Below are 22,807 nucleotides of genomic sequence, written 5' to 3'. Positions count from 1 at the left end.
TCGGCGGGTGATGTTTTAGCCTGAAGAAGGGTCGCCACCTGAAACAACACCTCCAAGTCCTCCAGATATGCTGCCTTACTCACTATTACTCCAGCACTTTGTTTTTTTTTACAATTAATATGGATTTAAATGTTAAAATAAGTCTCATAAAATGCAATGGGAACAAATTTATCGACCACCCTGGGAACTTTGCTGGTTATAATCCCAGCCCCAACCCTTCAACTTGAAGATAAAACAAAGGAATAGGCCCTTGGGCTCACAATGTCCATCCCGAACCTGATTCAACTAATCGCCTCTGCCTGCATGTGATCCATATCCTTCCATGTCCATGTGCAGGGCTGCCAACTCTCACGCTTTGAGCGTGAGACTCGCTCCCTCAAGCAAACTCTCATGCCCTCACGCTGATCAGAAATTTCTCACGCTCAGTGCATGGTCACTAAACTAAACTGCATGGTCCACGGGCGTTGGAGAGCCGGGGCTGCGGGAGGGATGGGAGCAGAACCTGCAGCGGGAACAGATGCAGGGAGCCGGGATGTCGAGTGTTTGTGGTGCTGACGAGTTGCTCGCTGCAGCTCTGGCCATGGAGCACTCTGGACAGTGCAAGTCGCGGGCCGTCGGAAGCGTTGCGCCGCTGCCGCGAGAGACAGACTCTCAAAAGGAGGTGGAGAGTGAGAGGGGGTAATGAGACATGGAGACCGGGGGGGGGGGGGGGGAGAGGGGGGTGGGAGGAAGAGAGAGGGGGGGCTTGAATGGTGAGAGAAGAGGGAGAGAGAGGGGTGAGGGAAGATAGAGGGAAAGGGGATGAAGAGGGAGGGGGAAAGAGATGGGGACAAAGAGGAGATAGAGACAGGAGAAAGAGGGGAGAGTGAGGTGGGAGGGAGAAATGGGGGAGAGAGGAGAGGGGAAGAGAGGTGAGGGGAGACAGAGAAGAGAGTAGAGAGGGAGGGAGAAAGAAAGAGGGAAGGGGGGGAGAGGGTTAGGGGAAAGAGTTAGGGGAAAGGGGAGAGAGAGGGGAAAGAAGGGAGAGGAGAGAGGGGGAGAGTCAGGTGGGAGGGAGAGAGAGAGGGGGGAGAGAGAGTTAGGGGAAAGAGAGGGGCCGAGAGAGAGGGGGAGCGTGAGGTGGGAGGGCGAGAGAGAAGAGAGAGGGAAGGGGAGAGAGGAGAGAGGGGGATTGAGAGGAGAGAGAGCGGAAGAGAGGGGGGAGAGTGAGGCGGGAGAGAGAGAGGGGAGAGAAAGAGAGGTGGATAGAGAGGCAGGGCTGCCAACTCCCATGCATTGAGCGTGAGAATCACGCATTTCACCACTTTCTCACGCTGATCACAAATTTCTCTCGCTCTGTTGTGAGACATTCTGTGATCAACGAAAATTTCAAAACTCATATCAACTGCATGGGCCGCAGGTGTTGAAAGCAGAAGCAGCGGCGCGGACGGGGAGCGGGGCTGGCGAGTGTTTGCCGGGCTAACGAGTTGCTCACTGCAGCTCCGGCCATGGAGCAGCCTCAGTGCAAGAGTCCCCGGCTGTCAGAGGCGTCGATGCATTGCGCTGCTGCCATGAGAGTCTGCCGAATTCGCCCAGGTGACCGGCATGGATCAGGCTGCGGCTCGGTGCATCCTGGAGGACAACCAGTGGCTGCTGGAAGTAAGTACCAAGCACTGGGTAGATACGGTGGAAGGTAGTGGACTTCAAATGGGGGTGGTTGGTGAAAGCATCCTGCTTGCCTGCTAGATTTTCACTTACTGTAACTGCAGGAAAAATTTTCCCAATGTTGGGGGCGTTCAGAACCATGGGTCACAGTTTAAGAATATAGGGGGGGCCAGTTAGGACTGAGATGAGAACAAATTTTCTTCACGCAGAGAGTTGTGAATCTGTGGAATTTTCTGCCACAAGGCAGTGCAGGCCAATTGACACGTGTGGACCCTTTGTGTGGATCAAGTTACCCCTTAAAAAGTTACCTCTTAAAAATACTTCATACAAAAAACATTGAAATCATCCTTCTACAGTGCACTAAAACATGATTTTAATACATCAAATTTCAAAAAGTTCCTACCCTGGGAGGGAGGACACCCTTCTTCCACACCCTCTCCCCACTCGGTTGTTCCACTCCCTCACCGGGTACACCCAAGGCCAGTGATCAGTGATTGTACAGCCTCCCCCTTTCAAAAACGCTCCAATCCAATTTAAAGCATATATATTGCATTCAAGTGTAAGTTAAAAGACTCGTTACAGTATGCACCATATTGCACAATTTCAAGCTGAAAAGTGCAAATGTTCCATACCATGGGGGAGGGGGACCCCCCTCCTCCCCCCCCCCCCCCCCCCCCCCCCCCCCTCCCCCCCCCCCCCCCCCCCCCCCCCCCCCCCCCCCCCCCCCCCCCCCCCCCTCCCCCCCCCCCCCTCCCTCCCCCTTTCCCCTCCCATCTCCCTCCCCCTTTCCCCCCCCATCTCCCCCCTCCCCCCCCCCCCCCCCCCCCCCCGGTCGCTATGCTCCCTCGGGCTTGGTCTCTCGCAATTTCTCACTCCCAACTCTCACCCAATGTTGGCAGCCCATTGCTGTTCACTTCCACCATCACCCCCAGGCTGTACATTACAGGCACCCACCACTCTGTAAAATCCTTGCTCCACACATATCCTTTAAACTTCCTCATTCTTACCTCAAAGCTGTGCCCTCTAGTCTGACACTTCCTGCTAATTAACTTCCAACCAAATTGTTGCAGATTCAAACTCAGCTCAATGAGTCTTCTTAATAAAGCACTTTTCACAATGTAACGAAAGGATCAATCAGACCCGGCCTTAACTCCTGACTTGATTACTATTTTAGTGCCAGTACTGGAAAGGGTCTTGATGTAGGTTTGTGGAGCAGTCATAGTGTCCCTGTGTTGTCCTTACTGATGAGTCGTTGCCTTGAGAATCACTGTGGTTTACTTTCATTTCCTGAGCTGTGCTGCAACACTTCCTCTATGTCACTGCTTCGAGATGGCGATCGCCGAGTCGGCACTCTGGGTTTGAACACGGCCTGGCCTTGTCAAGAAATTGGAGGAGTCATGCCCAGATTGGCAGCAGCTGAGCAACACCGCTGTGGGCAGAGGAGTGTCCGTAGGACTGCCAACTGACCACACACAGGTGAGCTGTCTGTGGCTTGTGTTATTTACTCACAGGGAGTCGCCGTGCAGGGGAAGGCAGGGAGTGGTTTTGCTGTGCTTCCTCTCTCACCCAGATCATGCTGTAGGTTGCTCAAGTGAAACTCAGCGCAGCGAAAAATGTCATATAAATGCGGTGACCACAGCAGAGAGGATCTGGAGTACAAATCTAATTAACTCTGGTTCCTGACAATGTGGTTGGCTTGGTTGAAAGGGATGAGAGGGATTGGGATTTGGAGGGAGTGGATCTTGCTCCAAAGCTTTGACTAGGGTGTTATAGAACCAGCCTGTGTGCTGAAATGGGACTCACAATGACTCTTCCTCCTCTATTGCCCTTTCCCTCTGAGAAACAGTTAATTAGAGTCACACGGTCACTGTGGGGCTGCTGTATCTCATGGAGAGGTCATGCTGGTTGAGTCAGCCTTGCCACAACCTACAACAAGCTATCTGGCATAGGGGACAATCCCTAATGTTTGCTCTCAAAAAGCTCCACCCTAATGAAAGCCTTTCACACAGTCACAGAAGCATTCCGATCGCCCTTCTGCCTTAATTCTTGAATCACTGAGACCTGGTGGGTCTTTATTTCCATGGGAGAATTTCTGACTTCACACTGTTGAACTGCATGGTGGCGCAGCAGTAGAGTTGCTGCCTTACAGCGCCAGAGACCCGGGTGCTTGGCTGTACGGTGTTTGTACAATCTCCCTGTGACCCGCATGGATTTTCTCAGAGAGCTCCGGTTTTCTCCCACGCTCCAAAGACGTGCAGGTTTGTAGGTTAATTGGCTTGGTATCATTGTAAACTGTCCCTAGTGTGTGTAGGATAACGTTAGTGTGCGGAGATCACTGGTCAGTGTGGAGTCGTTGGGCCGAAGGATCTGTGTGTCTAAGCTAAAGTAAACTAAGCGAAACATAACTAAACTAAACTGTTATGTTAGTGTGGGGTTGGAAGGGTGGTAACGGTTAGAGTGTGGAAAAGGAGGCACATCAGTCAGCGTAAAACATCTGATCAATCCTAAGAAGACATATAAACCTTAGTGTGGCACTCCTGCGTATAGTCATGGCCAACTTCTGTATCTTGAGCACAGTTGAGACTATTCCTGAATGATGTACTGAGGGAATGCCACCTTTTGGATGAGATGTTAAACAAGCCCCATCAGCCCTCGGATCCCACAGCACATTTCAGAGATCTGCCACTGAGTTCCTCCCAATCACCTGGCCCATGGTTATTGCTGAAACAGAGAGATGACTTATCTGATCATTGTCACAATGCTGTTAATGAGAGCTTGCTTCACACAAACTGTCTTTTCTGTTTCTGACCGAACAACAATGCTGACACTTCACGAAGTACCTCATTGGGGTAAATGTCAAGAGATATCCTCAGTATCAGAAAGATATGTGATAACATTTGGGTGAACCAATTGGTAAATCAGCCTGGCCCTTTCAGGTCTGAAGATAGACACAACGTGCCAGATTAACTCAGCGTGACAGGCAGCATCTCTGAAGAGAAGGAATGGGTGATGTTTTGGATCGAGAACCCTTTTTTCCGAACCAAAACGTCCTGCTGAGTTACTCCAGCATTTTGTGTCTATCTTTGGTTTAAACCAGAATCTGCAGTTCCTTCCTACACCCCCCCAGCTCTCTCATGAAACCTGGAAATCAGATCTTTTGTTGGGTATTGGAGGTTTTCCAATATGCTCCTAACAAGCATTTAAGGCAAGCCTCTAATGGATAAATAAAAGAAAATTAGGAATTGACTGTAAAGTGAAATTAGCTGGTCTTGTAGTTCAGTTGTATCCTAACATATTCTTGGATATCTCTAAACAGTGTCAGCTGTCATTGCGCTTGGAAACATCAAGGGATGTGTTTGTATAGAGAGTGCATATACCACAACAAGGAAACAAAATGTGACGTATTTGCATGATTAATAGTGTTGGTTGGAGTTGAGGCAACATTGGACTGGAGCATTTGCATGTAGTTTGACCAGCGGAAAGGTTTGTTCATCTCGTTAGTGATTATTGGTTGAACCATTTCCTTGTGATCTGAATTATTGACCAAAGCAATAGCACTAAGGGGGAGGAGCATTACTGACATTAACAACTGCTTCTTTTGGAGTGCTTTTTAACAAAGCAAAACCAATCCAAAATAGTTTACAGCAACATTTATAAACCAAGACTTTCCGGACTTGTAAAGTTTAAAGAGTCGTAAAGAGAAGACAGGGCAGTGGATGGAAAGCCTGATCAGCTGCATCTCATGAAGAACAAACTGGGGAGGTAGAGGAAGTGCATTTTTTTCATACTTCATCAAGGTGAGATAAAAAGGAAATAAGGGCGTATTTATATCTTGAGGCAGACCGCATAGTACAAACGCAGTACTCTTGTGATTGGACATCAAACACATGAAGTAATGTATACTCACACTCCAGTCTTTGGAAGCCAGCAATGAGGGTAAGGTCAAATATTTTTTTGCAAGCACAAAAATCTTTGAAAGCTATCTGTATTCAGGTTGTATTGGCACTGAAAGGATTCATCGGAAACTAATCAAAATCGCACAGGTGGGTCTCCATCCTAATGAGGACGTCAGACAGAAGTGAGGCACTTCTCATTGCATGAACCTAGATCAGGAAGGGTACTTAATCAGAAGTATCACAATATGACATGACTTATGTAATGGGAAGGAATTTATTTTGTCAGTGTGTGGTGAATCTCTGAAATACATTGCCACAGAAGGCTGTGAAGACCAAGTCAATGGATATTTTTTAAGCAGCGATTGACAGATTCTTGATTAGTATGGGTGTCAGGGGTTATGGGATGAAGGCAGGAGAATGGGGTTGAGAGGGAAAGATCAGCCATGATTGAATTCCTTGATGGGCCGAATAGCCTAATTCTACTCCTATAGCTCATGAACCGCATGTGTTATCTCACACACTCTAAAAAAGTACAGATTTGTAGGTTCATCAACATCAGTAAAAATTGTAAATTATCCCCAGTGTGTTGGATAGTGCTAGTGTACTGGGTGATAGCTGGCCAGCGTGGTGTCGGTGGGCCAAAGAGCTGAATCTCTAAAGTTTAAAATAAAGTCTATGCCTCCCATAATTTTATACACTTCTGTCTGATCTCCCCTCAACCTTCAACATTCCAGAGAAAACAATCCAAGTTCATCTTGTAACTCCTTGTAACTAACGTCCTCTGCACCCTTTCTAAAGCCTCCACATCCTTCCTGTAATGGGGTGACACGACCTGCCTTTGCAAATACTCCAAATGCAGCTGAACCAAAGTCAAATAAATTTCTTCCCTCTACGTCATGTTTCCTCAGCAGATTCCCGCTGGGCATGGAACAGTCAGCAGATGAGAATAATGAGTTGCCCATTGTGATGAGAGAAGAAAACAGGGGAAGAAGACGGAAGATGAGAGCCAACATCACCAGGAACATGCAGCTCTATTCACTGGAGCAGCTGCCTCTTGATTTTGTTCTCCCTACGCGGAACAAATTCAACAACAGCCATGAGAAGGTCTCCATGGAGGTGCTGGGCAATTACACAGTGGAACAATTGAAAGCGAGGGTCTGGCTGAAGGCAGGTGGGGCCAGTGCCACCCCTGATTTCTACCAGAAGCTCAGTCCTGACCACTTCAGACTGTTGTACCAGAAAGAGGGGCAGTGGTACGAGATCTACGACAAACACCAGGTGATCCAAACGCTGGATTGTATCAACTACTGGAAGACCTTGCAGAGGAACAATGGCCAGATCCACTTGGTGGAGAAGACAAAGGCTTCGGAGGAGACCTTGCTGTTGCAAAGTGACTTGAATTACCTGATTGGCTATGACGTTACAGATGTGAGCAACGTCCACGATGACGAGTTGGAATTTACCCGCCGAAAGTTGATCACCCCTCAGCTGAATGAGGTATCCAGCAGGGATGCAATGCTGTACTCCATGGATCCTTGTATCACTTCTAAGCCTTTGCCTGAATACCTGCTGAGTAAGATCAGCAACAATCACATTTTCATCATCATCCACAGGGGAGCAATGAGCCTAACTATCAAAGTGTCCATTGAAGAGACGCCACGGACCATTCTGAAGAACTTCTTCAAGAAGATGGCCAACAAGATGGGGCTGCTGGAAATCACGGAATGTCAGAGTGAGGAAGACTTTGTTCTAAGGGTGTGTGGCAGGGAGGACTACATAGTTGGTGACCACCCAATCAAGGACTTTTGTTGGATAAGAAGTTGTTTAAAGAGCGGTGAGGAGATTCACTTTGTCTTGGTTCAACCCCCTGACCCAAAGTTTGACATGGTCCAGAAGGAAGAATGGCCACTTGTGGATGACTGCACGGGGGTGACTGGATCACACGAACAGTTAACCCTGGAAGGGAAGGATCATGACAAAGTATTCACCATATCCCTCTGGGACTGTGACAGAAAGTTTAGAGTCAAGGTTATTGGGATTGATATCCCTGTGCTCCCTAAGAACACGGAGCTCACTGTTTTTGTTGAGGCCAGCATTCTGCATGGGCAGCAGGTACTTGTGCAACAAAAGACACCCACAAAAGCCTTCACTGAGGAGGTTCTGTGGAATGTGTGGCTGGAGTTCGACATTACGGTCAAAGACCTGCCCAAGGGGGCACGTCTAAATCTTCAGGTTTACTGTGGTAAAGCTCCTGTGCAAAGTATGAAGGGCACGTTGCAAATGCAAGACGATAACATGTTGGACAGCAAGAGCAAGAATCACCTTCTGTACTACGTCAACCTGTTGGTGATCGACCATCGGTCTCTCCTCAGGCAAGGAGAGTACGTGCTTCACATGTGGAAGATCCCTGATAAAGGAGAAGAACAAGGAACAATTGAAGCTGACAAGCTGACGTCAGCGACCAATCCTGACAAGCAAACCTCCATGGCAATTTGCATTCTGCTGGACAGGTACAATTACCCCATCGCACTGCCTCGAATCTGTCATAACTCTGGCAGTAACCTTGAGAGGTTTGGCCAGGAAATGCACAGCCAGCTACGAAAACAGTTCGAAGAGATCATCAGCACTGACCCTCTGAGCCCATTGAGCTCAGAGGATAAAGAGTTACTCTGGCACTTCAAGCACGAATGCATGAGACAGCCCAAGGCTTATCCCAAGTTCCTGAGCTCAGTAAAATGGGGACAACAGGACATTGTACTGAAAACGCATCAACTGCTGGACAATCAGGATGTATGGGACAGCAGTGCTCTGGATGTGGGGCTTGCAATGCAACTTCTGGACTGCCGATTTTCAGATGAGCAGGTTCGGACATTGGCTATTCGAAAGCTGGAGACCCTCGATAATAGTGGAGTGCTGCGTTACCTGTTGCAGTTGGTGCAGGTAAAGTAATCCAACACACCATTTTGAGGTATACTCAAAGCAAAAGTCACTCAAGTGATTAGTTTAGCATTAAATAAAGCAAGCCAGATAGTTCGAGCATCATTACACCAGCCGCTGACAACTCAGCACCTGTCAAGCAGCGCGCAAGTAATTGTAATTAATTTATTGTAATTTATTTATTAGCCAAGGATGGTGGATCAGAGTAACGCACTCTTATCACTTTCTGAGGCACCAGAACCCACTCTGTACCACCTCCTAATACACTCACAACCTTAACTAGCACTCTCTGATGCACCCCACACCCCTCAATGTAACACTTTCTGATGCACCACACGGCTCTCGCTGTAACACAGCCCTCACTGCAATGTCCCTTCCACACTTTATAGGCATTCTGGTCTATAGTTCCCAGGTTTTTCATTGCAGCCTTTCTTAAATAGAGGCACAATGTTATCCACCCTCCAGCCTTCTGGCGCCTCACCCCGTGTCCAACAATTCAGATTCAGATATCTCAGCCACGATTCCTGCAATTTCTTCCCAGCCTTCCAACAGTGTCCTTGGTTATATGTGAGTAGGCTCAGGAGATTTATTTACTTTGATACATCTTTGGATAACCAGAAACCCATTGAATGTAGCACAGTCTCTCCTCAAGACATTGAGAGCCATAGAACCATACAGCATGGAAACAGGCCCTTCAGTTTTTTTCACACAGAGAGTGGTGAATCTCTGGAACTCTCTGCCACAGAGGGTAGTTGAGGCCAGTTCATTGGCTATATTTAAGAGGGAGTTAGATGTGGCCCTTGTGGCTAAGGGGATCAGGGGGTATGGAGAGAAGGCAGGTACGGGATACTGAGTTGGATGATCAGCCATGATCATATTGAATGGCGATGCAGGCTCGAAGGGCCGAATGGCCTACTCCTGCACCTAATTTCTATGTTTCTATGTTTCAGTTACACTTGCCCATGCTGACCAACAGGCCCAATCGCCTCTAGTCCTACCTGCCTGCTTTTAGCCCAAGGTACACAAAAATGCTGGAGAAACTCAGCGGGTGCAGCAGCACTTATGGAGCGAAAGAGATATACAACGTTTCGGGCCAAAACGTTGCCTATCTCCTTTGCTCCATAGATGCTGCTGCACCTACTGAGTTTCTCGAGCATTTTTGTGTACCTTCGATTTTCCAACATCTGCAGTTCCTTCTTAAATGCTTTTAGCCCATCCCTCTAAACCTATTTGTTTTAATGTTGTGATAGTAGCTGCCTCCAATACATCCTCTGGGAGCTAGTTCCATATACCTACCATGATTTGTGTGTAAAAAAAAAGTTGTCCCTCGGGTTCCTCATTCTCCCCTGAGTATACAGAGTTATACAGCATGGAAACAGCCCCTTCGGCTCAGCTTGCCCTTGCAGACAAGGTAATAAATCTACACTACTTCCATCTACCCATGTTTGACCCATATCCCTCTAAACCAGTCCTATCCACGTACCTGTCCAAATGTCTTTTGAATGCTGTTATAGTTTCTACTTCAATTACCTCCTCATTCCATACACCCACCGCCCTGTGGAAGAGTTGCCTCTCAGGTTCCTATTAAATCTTTCTTCCCCTCACCTTAAACCTATGCCCTCTGGTTCACGATTTTACTCAGAACTGCTGTAGATTTGGGAGCAACAGCAGGAGGAGATTAGCAAGAGATCAGACTGATTGGCTCTAGCCCGAGTGGGAGGAGAGAAGCGAGTCAGAGGGGTGAAAACAGTTGAAAAGTAGAAGCCAAGCACAGGCAGACTTTACTCAGAACTGTTGTAGATTTGGGAGCAACAGCAGGAGGAGTTTAGCAAGAGATCAGACTGATTGGCTCTAGCCCGAGTGGGAGGAGAGAAGTGAGTCAGTGCCGGGAAAACAGTTGAAAACTGAGGAGTTTGGTTTGTAAATCGGGCAATTTATCAGTCAATTTAAGCAAGACTGCTCTTAGGGAGCAGCAGTGAGTGAGCGGCCTAGTGAGGGAAGTGCCCTGTGAGTAAAGTGTGAGTCTTTGGCTCGAGAGTCTTCGGAGAGGAGACCACGCAATACGCTTGAGGGTTAGAGACGAAAGAAGGAGATGTCAGGCAAGCTGTCTCAGTGCGATGCTTGCAGTATGTGGGAGGTCAAGGACACCGCTGGTTCCTCTGGCTGCTACAAATGCGAGAAGTGCATCCAGGTAGAGCTCCTGAAGGACCGTGTTGGGGAACTGGAGAAGCAAGTGGATGACCTCCGGTTCGTCCGAGAAACGGAGTCGTTCCTCGACAAGTCCTACAGTAAGATTGTTACACCTAAGGTACTGGAAGAGAGAAGGTGGGAGACAGTGAGAAAGGGAGGGAAGCATGGAATGCCAACGTCCCCGGGTGGTGTACCTCTTGTGAACAGGTTCACCCACTTAGAAGCTGTTGGGACAGAAGACGTGTTTACACTGAGCGGCGGACTGGCTTGCGATGCGAATAGGGCTGTTGAGCCAAAACCAAAAAGGCCTAAGGCAGGCAACGCCATTGTAGTGGGAGACTCCATTGTGAGAGGTACGGACAGGGGTTTCTGCGGCAACAGACGGGATGCGAGGATGGTGTGCTGCCTTCCTGGTGCCAGGATCCAGGATGTCACGGACAGAGTGCAGAAAATCCTCAAGGGCGAAGGTGAACATCCGGAAGTGGTAGTGCATGTCGGCACAAACGATGTCGGAAAGAAGGGGATGAATATTCTGCAGTGTGACTTTAGAGAGCTCGGAAAAATGCTGAAAAGCAGGACCTCCAGGGTTGTTATCTCCGGTTTGCTTCCAGTTCCTCGTGCTGGCGAGAGCAGGAACAGGGAGATACAGGACCTGAACGTGTGGCTGAGGAACTGGTGCACGGGGCAGGGATTTAGATTCTTAGATCACTGGAATCTGTTTTGGGGTAAGGTGGAACTGTACAAAAGGGACGGATTGCCCATTTCCTTCCCATCCATATAACTATCCAATTTATTTAAAAAATAAATTGGATAGTTATATGGATGGGAAGGGAATGGAGGGTTATGGTCTGAGCGCAGGTATATGGGACTAGGGGAGATTATGTGTTCGGCACGGACTAGAAGGGTCGAGATGGCCTGTTCCCGTGCTGTAATTGTTATATGGTTATATGGTTATTGCATCTTAACAGGTGTGGGACCAGCATTCTGGCAGGCAGGTTTGCCACTGCTACACGGGTGGTTTTAAACTGAATAAGGGGGGTGGGGTGTCGAATGGGATAGTGGAGGATGGAGTTAAAGGGAAAGGGTTTCTTAAATGTGTGAGCGTAGAGACAGAGGGGTGTGAAATGAGGGTAGAAGCAATAGGTAGCAAGGTGAAAAGTAAAAGTGGCAGGCCGGCAAATCCAGGGCAAAAATCAAAAAAGGGCCACTTTTCAGCATAATAGTATAAGGGGTAAGAGTGTTGTAAAAACAAGCCTGAAGGCTTTGTGTCTCAATACAAGGAGCATTTGTAATAAGGTGGATGAGTTGAATGTGCAGATAGCTATTAATGACTATGATATAGTTGGGATCACGGAGACATGGCTCCAGGGTGACCAAGGCTGGGAGCTGAACATCCAGGGATATTCAATATTCAGGAGGGATAGACAGAAAGGGAAAGGAGGTGGGGTAGTGTTGCTGGTTAGAGAGCAGATTAACGCAATAGAAAGGAAGGACATTAACTTTGAGGATGTGGAATCGATATGGGTAGAGCTGCGAAACACTAAGGGGCAGAAAACGCTAGTGGGAGTTGTGTACAGGCCACCTAACAGTAGTAGTGGAGTTGGGGATGGCATCAAACAGGAAATTAGAAATGCGTGCAACAAAGGTAAAACAGTTATAATGGGTGACTTCAATCTACATATAGATTGGGTGAATCAAATTGGCAAGGGTGCTGAGGAAGAGGATTTCTTGGAATGTATGCGGGATAGTTTTCTAAACCAACATGTAGAGGAACCAACGAGAGAGCAGGCTATTCTAGACTGGGTATTGAGTAATGAGGAAGGGTTAGTTAGCAGTCTTGTTGTGCATGGCCCCTTGGGCAAGAGTGACCATAATATGGTTGAGTTCTTCATTAGGATGGAGAGTGACATCGTTAATTCAGAAACAAGGGTTCTGAACTTAAAGAAAGGTAACTTTGAGGCTATGAGACGTGAATTGGCCAAGATAGACTGGCGATTGATTCTTAATAGGTTGACGGTGGATATGCAATGGAAGGCATTTAAAGACTGCATGGATGAACTACAACAATTGTTCATCCCAGTTTGGCAAAAAAATAAATCGGGGAAGGTAGTGCATCCGTGGATAACGAGGGAAATCAGGAATAGTATCAAAACAAAAGATGAAGCGTACAAATTAGCCAGAAAAAGCAGCCTACCAGAGGGACTGGGAGAAATTCAGAGACCAGCAGAGGAGGACAAAGGGCTTAATTAGGAAAGGGAAAATAGATTATGAAAGAAAACTGGCAGGGAACATAAAAACTGACTGCAAAAGCTTTTATAGATATGTGAAGAGAAAAAGATTAGTTAAAACAAATGTAGGTCCCTTGCAGTCAGAAACGGGTGAATTGATCATGGGGAACAAGGACATGGCAGACCAATTGAATAACTACTTTGGTTCTGTCTTCACTAAGGAAGACATAAATAATCTGCCGGAAATAGCAGGGGACCAGGGGTCAAATGAGATGGAGGAACTGAGTGAAATCCAGGTTAGCCGGGAAGTGGTGTTAGGTAAATTGAATGGATTAAAGGCCGATAAATCCCCAGGGCCAGATAGGCTGCATCCCTGAGTACTTAAGGAAGTAGCCCCAGAAATGGTGGATGCATTAGTGATAATTTTTCAAAACTCTTTAGATTCTGGAGTAGTTCCTGAGGATTGGAGGGTAGCTAATGTAATCCCACTTTTTAAAAATGGAGGGAGAGAGAAAACGGGGAATTACAGACCAGTTAGTCTAACGTCGGTAGTGGGGAAACTGCTAGAATCAGTTATTAAAGATGGGATAGCAGCATATTTGGAAAGTGGTGAAATCATTGGACAAAGTCAGCATGGATTTATGAAAGGTAAATCATGTCTGACAAATCTTATATAATTTTTCGAGGATGTAACTAGTAGAGTGGATAAGGGAGAACCAGTGGATGTGTTATATCTGGCCTTTCAGAAGGCATTCAGCAAGGTCCCACATAAGAGATTAGTATACAAACTTAAAGCACACGGTATTGGGGGTTCAGTATTGATGTGGGTAGAGAACGGGTTGGCAGACAGGAAGCAAAGAGTAGGAGTGAACGGGTCCTTTTCACAATGGCAGGCAGTGACTAGTGGGGTACCGCAAGGCTCAGTTCTGGGACTCCAGCTATTTACGATATATATTAATGATTTGGACGAGGGAATTGAATGCAACATCTCCAAGTTTGCGGATGACACGAAGCTGGGGGGCAGTGTTAGCTGTGAGGAGGATGCTAGAAGGCTGCAAGGTTACTTGGATAGGCTGGGTGAGTGGGCAAATGCATGGCAGATGCAGTATAATATGGATGAATGTGAGGTTATCCACTTTGGTGGCAAAAACAGGAAAGTAGATTATTATCTGAATGGTGGCCGATTAGGAAAGGGGCAGATGCAACGAGACCTGGGTGTCATGGTACACCAGTCATTAAAAGTAGGCATGCAGGTGCAGCAGGCAGTGAAGAAGGCGAATGGTATGTTAGCATTCATATCAAAAGGATTTGAGTATAGGAGCAGAGAGGTTCTACTGCAGATGTACAGGGTCTTGGTGAGACCATACCTGGGGTATTGCGTACAGTTTTGGTCTCCTAATCTGAGGAAAGACATTCTTGTCATAGAGAGAGTACAGAGAAGGTTCACCAGATTCCTGGGATGTCAGGACTTTCATATGAAGAAAGACTGGATAGACTCGGTTTGTACTCGCTAGAATTTAGAAGATTTGGGGGGATCTTATAGAAACTTACAAAATTCTTAAGGGGTTGGACAGGCTAGATGCAGGAAGATTGTTCCCGATGTTGGGGAAGTCCAGAACAAGGGGTCACAGTTTAAGGATAAGGGGGAAATCTTTTAGGACCGAGATGAGGAAAACCTTTTTCACACAGAGAGTGGTGAATCTCTGGAACTCTCTGCCGCAGAAGGTAGTTGAGGCCAGTTCATTGGCTATATTTAAGAGGGAGTTAGATGTGGCCCTTGTGGCTAAAGGGATCAGGGGGTATGGAGAGAAGGCAGGAACAGGATACTGAGTTGGATGATCAGCCATGATCATATTGAATGGCCTACTCCTGCACCTATTTTCTATGTTTCTATGTTTCCCTACTCTGGTCAAAAGACTGTGCATTTACCTTGTCTATTCCTCTCATGATCTTGTACACCTCTATAAGATCACCCCTCATGCTCCTGTGCTGCAAGGAATAAAGTTCTAGTCTGCTCAAACTTTCCCTATAGCTCAAGTCCTCGAGTCCTGGCAACATCATCACATATCTTTTCTGCACCCTTTCCAGCATAAGAACAACTTCCCTATAATAGGGTGATCAAGATTAACTAAATGTGGCCTCACTAATGTCTTGTTAAACCCGATTTGGCCTCACTAATGTCATGACCTCCCAACTTCCATGCTCAATATCCTAGCTCATGAAGGCCATTGTGCCAAAAGCCTTCTTGACATCCCTATCTACATGTGACATCAATTTCAAGAAACTGTGAACAAGCACTCCTAGATCCTTCTGCTCGACAACATTTGTCAGAGCCCTGCCACGCACTATGTAGGTCCTGCCCTGGTTAGACTTCCCAAAATGCAACACCTCGCGCTTCAGTATTCAATTCCATCAACCATTCCTCCCACATACAAAACCATGCTGACTATTGCTAATCAGCGCTTGTCCATCTAAATGTATGCATATCTTTTCCCTCAGAATATTCTCTAGTAACTTGCCGACCATGGATGTTAGACTCACTGGCCTGCAGTTCCCAGGTTTTTCTCTGCAGTCCTTCTTAAAGAGAGGCATAACATTTGCCACCCTCCAGTCTTCCAGCACTTCGCCTGTTTTTAATGAAGTTAAATCTCAAATAATTTTCCCAATTCCTCGTTCTTTCTCTTTCTCCGCAGTAAAAACAGAGGAACGGACTTTGCCCCTCTTGCTTGACTTATTCATTGAGGACCCTGTCCATTTCCTGTAGACAGATGACTATTTTGCTTTCTGAGGGCCTTATTCTCCCTCTAGTTACACCCTTTCCCATAATATACTTAAATTATCTTCGGATTCTCCTTAATTGTACCTGCCAGAGCTACCACATACCTTTTTGTCTTCCATGCCCTTCATTCTTGTATGCTTCTCAATCCCCTATACCCCCTTAGGGATACATTTTATTATCAGTTGCCTATACCTCCTTTTCATTTCTTGCTCAGAGCCTCAATTTCTCTTTTAATTCCTTACTCCTACCTGCTTTGCCCTTCACTTTAATAGGAACATGTATATCCTGAACTCTCACTATGACCCTTTTAAAAGCATCCCATTTTCCAGATGTCCCTAAGCCCAGCAACAATCTACTCCAATCAGCTTTATTCCAAAGAGGAAGAAAAATCCTAAGGGGAGAATTAGGTGCCCGTGGCTGACAAGGGAAGTCAAATATAGCATAAAACTAAAAGGGCATTTAATATTGCCAAGATTAGTGGGAAGCTTTTAAAAACCAACACAAGGTAACTATAAAAGAAATGGTAGAAGGAAAACGTGAAATATGAAGGTAAGCTAACCAAAAATATAAGATAGCGAAAGTTGAGGGGGGACTTCATTGAAACTTGCAAAATAGTGAAAGGCATAGATAGAGTGGATGTGGAAAGGATGTTTCCACTGGTGGGAGAGTCTAGGACAAGAGGTCATAGCCTCAGAATTAAAAAATAAATGAGGTGAGGAGGAACTTCTTTAGTCAGAGAATAGTTAATCTGTGTAACTCATTGCCACAGAGGGCTGAGGAGGCCAAGGCTGTGGGTATTTTTAAGGCAGAGATAGACAAATTCTTGATTAGAACGGGTGTCAAGGCATATAGGGAGAAGGCAGGAAAATGAAATTAGGAGGCAGAGATTAGCCATGATTGAATGGCAGAGTAGACGTGATGGGCCGAATGGCCTAATTCTACTCCTATAACCCGTGAACGTGAATGGGAAGGGGAGTTAAAATGTTCCCATTCTCATACTGACCTTTCTGCCCTGGGCTTCCTCCACTGTCAGAGTGAGGTCACGCACAAATGGGACAAACAGCACCATATGCAAGGGATATGGGGAATAGCCGGAACAGGGTACTGGTTTTGGATCATCAGTGATGATCATATTGAATGATGGTGCTGGCTCGATAAAGCTGACTCCTGCACCTATTTTCTCTGTCTCTATGCTTCATATATTGCGTGGGCAGCTGACAACCCAACGGTATGAACGTTGATTTCTCTAATTACAAGTAACCCCTGCATTCCCTCTCTCTCCCCCTCCCCCACCCTATTTGTCCTACTAGTTCAACTGTTTGCAACCCTTACTTGTCACCTCTTCCCCAGCCAACAATGGGGCATCATGGGCTCTGCCCTTCCTTGGTTATCTGTGGCCGGCCCTGATTTGTTCTGGCTTTATCCTCGCTCCAGCCCACCCTCCCCCTCCTCCCCCCCCCCCCCCCTCCCCCACACTTTCAGTCTGAAGAAGAAAGGTTCCAAGCCGAAACGTCACCCATCCTTTTCCTCCAGAGAAGCTGCCTGACCAGCTTTACCCAAGTTACTCTGCCACTTTGTGTCTATCTTCGGTGTAAACGAGCATCTGTAGTTTCTTCCTACACAAGCAAACCTGCCCGCCAGGATATTTGTTTACCCCCCCCCCCTGCCCCTCCCTCCAACCCCTCCCCCAGTTCAGGTGCAACTAGTCCCTCTGGTCACCTCTGCCCCAGAAAAGATCTAAATGGTCCAAAAACCGGACTTCCTGCCTTCCGTGCTAATGCTTATTTCAAGAGGGCTTGAATACAAAAACAGTGATGTAATATTGAGAATCTATAAGGCCGCATTTGGAATATTGTGAGCAATTTTGGGCACCATATCTGAGGAAGGATGTGCTTGCTCTGGAGAGGGTCCAGAGGAGGTTGACAAGAATGATCTTGTAAATTAATGGACGTGGAGGGGATGTTTCCATTAGCGGGAGAGTCTAAAACTAGAGGCTATAGCCTCAGAATTAAAGGATGTTCTTTTAGGAAGGAGATGAGGAGTCATTTCCTTAGTCAGAGGGTGTTGAATCTGTGGAATTCTTTGCCACAGAAGGATGTAGAGACCAAGTCAGTGGATATCTTCAAGGCAAAGATAAATAGATTCTTGATTAGTACAGGTATCAGAGGTTATGGGGGGACGGGAGAATTGGGTTAGGAGGGAGAGATCAGCCATGATTGAATGGCGGAGTAGACTTGATGGGCCGAATGGCCTAATTCCTTATAATCCTTATGACCTTCCTGGACCAACTCTCAGCCACGCATTCAATTGTGCTATCTTCCTATACCTACCCTCACAAGCACGAGGCATTCTCTGTCTTTTGGGAATATTTTTTCCAACCAGAATTCCTTACAAACTGTTCAAGTTACAAATAGTTCACAGGAATAGAATTCTGCGGTAACCTGGTGCAACATAATAAGCCTTAGTACTGGAGTCCTGGCTAATAGATGTTTGCTTATTTAGATGTTACCTCTATATAATTTCAGGCTGTCAAGTTTGAGCCCTACCATGACAGTGCCCTTGCCCGATTTCTTCTCAAAAGAGCGTTAAGAGTGAGTATTTAATCCACCTTTATCAAATTCAGAGAAGGTTACCGAATTTCTGGCTTGAAAATTAATTTAACATTTTTTTCCCCTTTTGATTTCTCTTTAGAGTAAAAGGATTGGTCATTTTCTGTTCTGGTTTTTGAGAAGTGAAGTAGCAGAGTCGATGCATTATCAGCAGCGTTATGCAGTCATCCTGGAGGCTTACCTCCGAGGCTGCGGGGAGTCCATGCTGACTGATTTCATGAAGCAGGTGAAAGTCATGGAAACTCTGCACAAAGTGACACTGCAGATCAAGAATGTCACTGCTGAGAAGTATGATGTTTCAGCTCAAGGTATGTTGACTGCACGTGCTGATTGATGAGACGATAATTCTCCAAATAATCACTGCTACGACAGAATGGGATTGATTTTACACATAAAATGTAACCATCCTTGACATCACTTATTTGTTGGAAGAATATATTCCTGGAGATGTTGCTGTTATTTCTGTGAACACTATTTGCTGCATTGTGATGAGATGCTGTTTAAGATGATTGTATTTGATGGGGAACTTCAGACTTTGCTTCTCTTGCCTGACATTTCATTTGTTAACAAAACAACTAAACTGCTGGAGGGACTCGGTGGGTGGAACAGCATCTGGAGGTGGGGGGAGGAGGGAAGATGGGGTGAGGAACTGAAAAGGTTTTGGGTTGAGACTGCATCAGGACTGCGAGTGGAAAGGGGAGATGGTCGGTATAGAGAGGAGAGGCGGTAAGACAGGAGTAGATAGGTGGATCGCTGAGGGGTGAAGGCGGATGAGTATAAGGAGCCAGGTGGGGGAAGGGGAGGGGTAAAGTTGGGAGACAGATGGGTGAGAGGTGGAAGCAGATGAGTAAAAACATGAAAGCAGGAGGTGGAAGAGGGTAACAATGAGTAATGGGTGAACGTGGGTCAGAGAGCCATACAGCATGAAAACCCTTTGGCCCAACTCAAAGCAGGTCAACCAGGTTGTTCAACCAAGCTAGTCCCACTTGTTGCACATGATCCATATCCCTCCTAATCATTGCTATAATGTACCTAAAAATATATATTTTAAATGTTGTGATGGTACCCATCTCAATTACTACATTTGGCAGCTCGTTTCATATACTCACCACTCTGTGTGAATAAGAGTTGGTCCCTTTTAAATCTTTCCACATTCACAAACCTGTACCCGCTACTTTTTGACAGGGGAAAAGACTGGTATTCACCTCATGAGTTTATAAATCTTAATCGGACTACACACAGTTGTGCTCCAGGCCTCACCAATGCCTTGTACAATTTTAACATTACATCCCAACTTCTATACTCAATGCTCTGATTTATAAAGGCCAGCACACCAAAAGCTTTCTTTACCACCCTATCTACATGAGATTCCACTTTCAGGAAACTGTGCACAGTTATTCCCAGATCCTTCTGTTCACCTACATTCTTCAATTCCCTACCGTTTACCATGTACGTCCTATTTTGATTTGTCCTGCCAAGATGTAGCACCTCACACTTATCAGCATTAAACTCCATCTGCCATCTTTCAGCTCACTCTTCCAACTGGCATAAATCTCTCTAGACTTTGAAACTCTACTTCATTACCCACAACCCCACCTATCTTAGTATCATCTGCATACTTACTAATCCAATTTACCACACCATCATCCAGATCATTGATGTACATGACAAACAACAGTGGACCCAACACAGATCCCTGTGGCACCCCACTCGTCACTGGCCTCCAATCTGACAAACAACCATCCACCATTACTCTCTGGCATCTCCCATTCAGCCACTGTTGAATCCATCTTGCTACTCCACCATTAATACCCAACCATTGAACCTTCTTAACCAACCTTCCATGAGGAACCTTGTCAAAGGCCTTACTGAAGTCCATATACACAACATCCACTGCTTTACCCTCATCAATTCCCCGAGTAACATCTTCAAAAAATTCAAGAAGATTAGTCAAACATGACCTTCCAGGCACAAATCCATGTTGACTGTTCCTAATCAGACCCTGTTTATCCAGATGCTTATATATATTATCTCTAAGTATTCTTTCCATTAATTTGCCCACCACTGACATCAAACTAACAGGTCTATAATTGCTAGGTTTACTCTTAGACCCCTTTTTAAACAATGGAACAACATGCACAGTACGCCAATCCCCCGGCACTATTCCCGTTTCTAATGACACTTGAAATATTTCTGCCATAGCCCCTGCTATTTCTACACTAACTTCCCTCAATGTCCTAGGGAATATCCTGTCCGGACTTATCCACTTTTATATTTCTCAAAAGTGTCAGTACTTCCTCTTCTTTGAATCTCATAGTTTCCATAGCTACTCTACTTGTTTCCCTTACCTCACATAATTCAATATCCTTCTCCTTGGTGAATACCGAAGAAAAGAAACTGTTCAATATCTCCCCCATCTCTTTTGGCTCTGCAGATAGTTGTTCACTCTGACTCTCTAATGGACCAATTTTATCCCTCATTATCCTTTTGCTATTAATATAGCGGTAGAAACCCTTCGGATTTACTTTTACCTTACTTGCCAAAGCAACCTCATATCTTCTTTTAGCTTTTCTAATTTCTTTCTTAAGATTCTTTTTACATTCTTTATACTCCTCAAGCACCTCATTTACTCCATTCTGCCTATAATTATTGTATATCTCCCTCTTTTTCCGAACCAAGTGTCCAATTTCCCTTGAAAACCATGGCTCTTTACAATTTTTACGGTTTCCTTTCAACCGAACAGGGACATAAAGATTCTGTACTCTTAAAATTTCACCTTTAAATGTACTCCATATCTCTTCCACATCTTTCCCATAAAACAAACTGTCCCAATTTACTCCTTTTAAATCCTTTCGCATCTCCTCAAAGTTAGCCTTTCTCCAATCAAAAATCTCAACCCTAGGTCCAGTTCTGTCCCTCTCCATAATTATATTGAAACTAATGGTATTGTGATCACTGGACCCGAACTGTTCCCCAACGCATACCTCTGCCACCTAACCCATCTCATTTCCTGTCCAGCACCGCCCCTTCTCTGGTAGGTACTTCTATGTATTGCCGCAAAAAACTATCCTGCACACATTTTACAAACTCCAACCCATCCAGCCCATTTACAGAATGTGTTTCCCAGTCTATGTGTGGAAAATGGAAATTTCCCACAATCACTACCTTGTGCTTACTACTAATATCTGCAATCTCCTTACATATTTGCTCTTCCAATTCTCGCTCCCCATTTGGCGGTCTATAACACACCCCTATAAGTGTTGCTACCCATTTCTCAGTTCCACCCAAATAGCCTCCCTAGTCTGCCTCCCTGGTGCCAAGGTCTCGGACGTGTCTCAACGCATCCAAGATATCCTTAAATCAGAGGGAGAGGAGCCTGAGGTCGTGGTACATATAGGTACCAATGACATAGGTAAAAAAAGGGAAGAGGTCCTGAAGGGAGGATTTAGGGAGTTGGGAGGAGAGTTAAGAAAAAGGACCAAAAAGGTAACAATCTCAGGATTACTGCCTGTGCCACGCGACAGTGAGAGTAGGAATGGAGCGAGGTGGAGGATAAATGCGTGGCTGAAAGACTGGTGCAGAGGGCAGGGATTCAAGTTTCTGGATCATTGGGACTTCTTTTGGGGAAGGTGGGACCTGTACAGAAAGGATGGGTTGCACTTGAACCCGAGGGGGACCAATATCCTAGCGGGGAAATTTGCAAAGGCTACTGGGGAGACTTTAAACTAGAATGGTTGGGGCGAGGGACTCAAATAGCGAAAGCTAGTAGACAGAATGGGAGGCAGGAAGCAGAAAAGGGAAGCACTCGGACACAAGAGGAGAAAGAAAAAAAAGAAACAGAGAATAAGAGACTTAAATGTGGAGAGCATTGTAAGAAAGGTGGATGAGCTTAGAGTCTGGATAGACACCTGGAAGTATGATGTTGTGGCGATCAGTGAAACGTGGTTGCAGGAGGGCTGTGATTGGAAACTAAATATTCCAGGATTTGCGATGCTTCAGGTGTGATAGAATTGGAGGGGCAAGAGGTGGAGGTGTTGCATTGCTAGTCAGGGAAGATATTACAGCAGTGCTTTGGCAGGATAGATTGGAGGGCTCATCTAGGGAGGCTATTTGGGTGGAATTGAGAAGTGGGAAAGGTGTAGCAACACTTATAGGGGTGTATTATAGACCGCCAAACGGGGAACGAGAATTGGAAGAGCAAATATGTAAGGAGATAGCAGATATTAGTAGTAAGCACAAGGTAGTGATTGTGGGAGATTTCAACTTTCCACACATAGACTGGGAAACACATTCTGTAAATGGGCTGGATGGGTTGGAGTTTGTAAAATGTGTGCAGGATAGTTTTTTGCAGCAATACATAGAGGTACCTACTAGAGGAGGGGCAGTGCTGGACCTCCTGTTAGGAAATGAGATGGGACAGGTGGTGGAGGTATGCGTTGGGGAGCACTTCGGGTCCAGTGATCACAATACCATTAGTTTCAATATAATTATGGAGAGGGTCAGAACTGGACCTAGGGTTGAGAT

At 46.0% G+C, this 22,807-nt stretch overlaps 1 protein-coding gene across 1 annotated transcript in view; it reads left to right on the top strand.

Annotated features, from left to right (window-relative positions):
- Positions 1 to 2,729: 2,729 nt before the first annotated feature.
- Positions 2,730 to 22,807, top strand: part of pik3cg (phosphatidylinositol-4,5-bisphosphate 3-kinase, catalytic subunit gamma) — a 42,088-nt gene continuing 22,010 nt past the window's right edge. The window contains exons 1-4 of the mRNA XM_055654136.1: positions 2,730 to 3,120; positions 6,452 to 8,480; positions 18,200 to 18,265; positions 18,366 to 18,591. Coding sequence (XP_055510111.1) covers positions 6,465 to 8,480; positions 18,200 to 18,265; positions 18,366 to 18,591 — 2,308 coding nt within the window. The 5' untranslated portion in view covers positions 2,730 to 3,120; positions 6,452 to 6,464. The remainder of the gene's footprint in view (positions 3,121 to 6,451; positions 8,481 to 18,199; positions 18,266 to 18,365; positions 18,592 to 22,807) is intronic.

This window comes from Leucoraja erinacea, chromosome 23, assembly GCF_028641065.1.
Source record: "Leucoraja erinacea ecotype New England chromosome 23, Leri_hhj_1, whole genome shotgun sequence".
Classification (NCBI taxonomy): Eukaryota; Metazoa; Chordata; class Chondrichthyes; order Rajiformes; family Rajidae; genus Leucoraja; species Leucoraja erinaceus.
The sequence above is the reverse complement of the archived record's forward strand: the minus strand, read 5'-3'. Positions and strand labels throughout refer to the sequence as shown.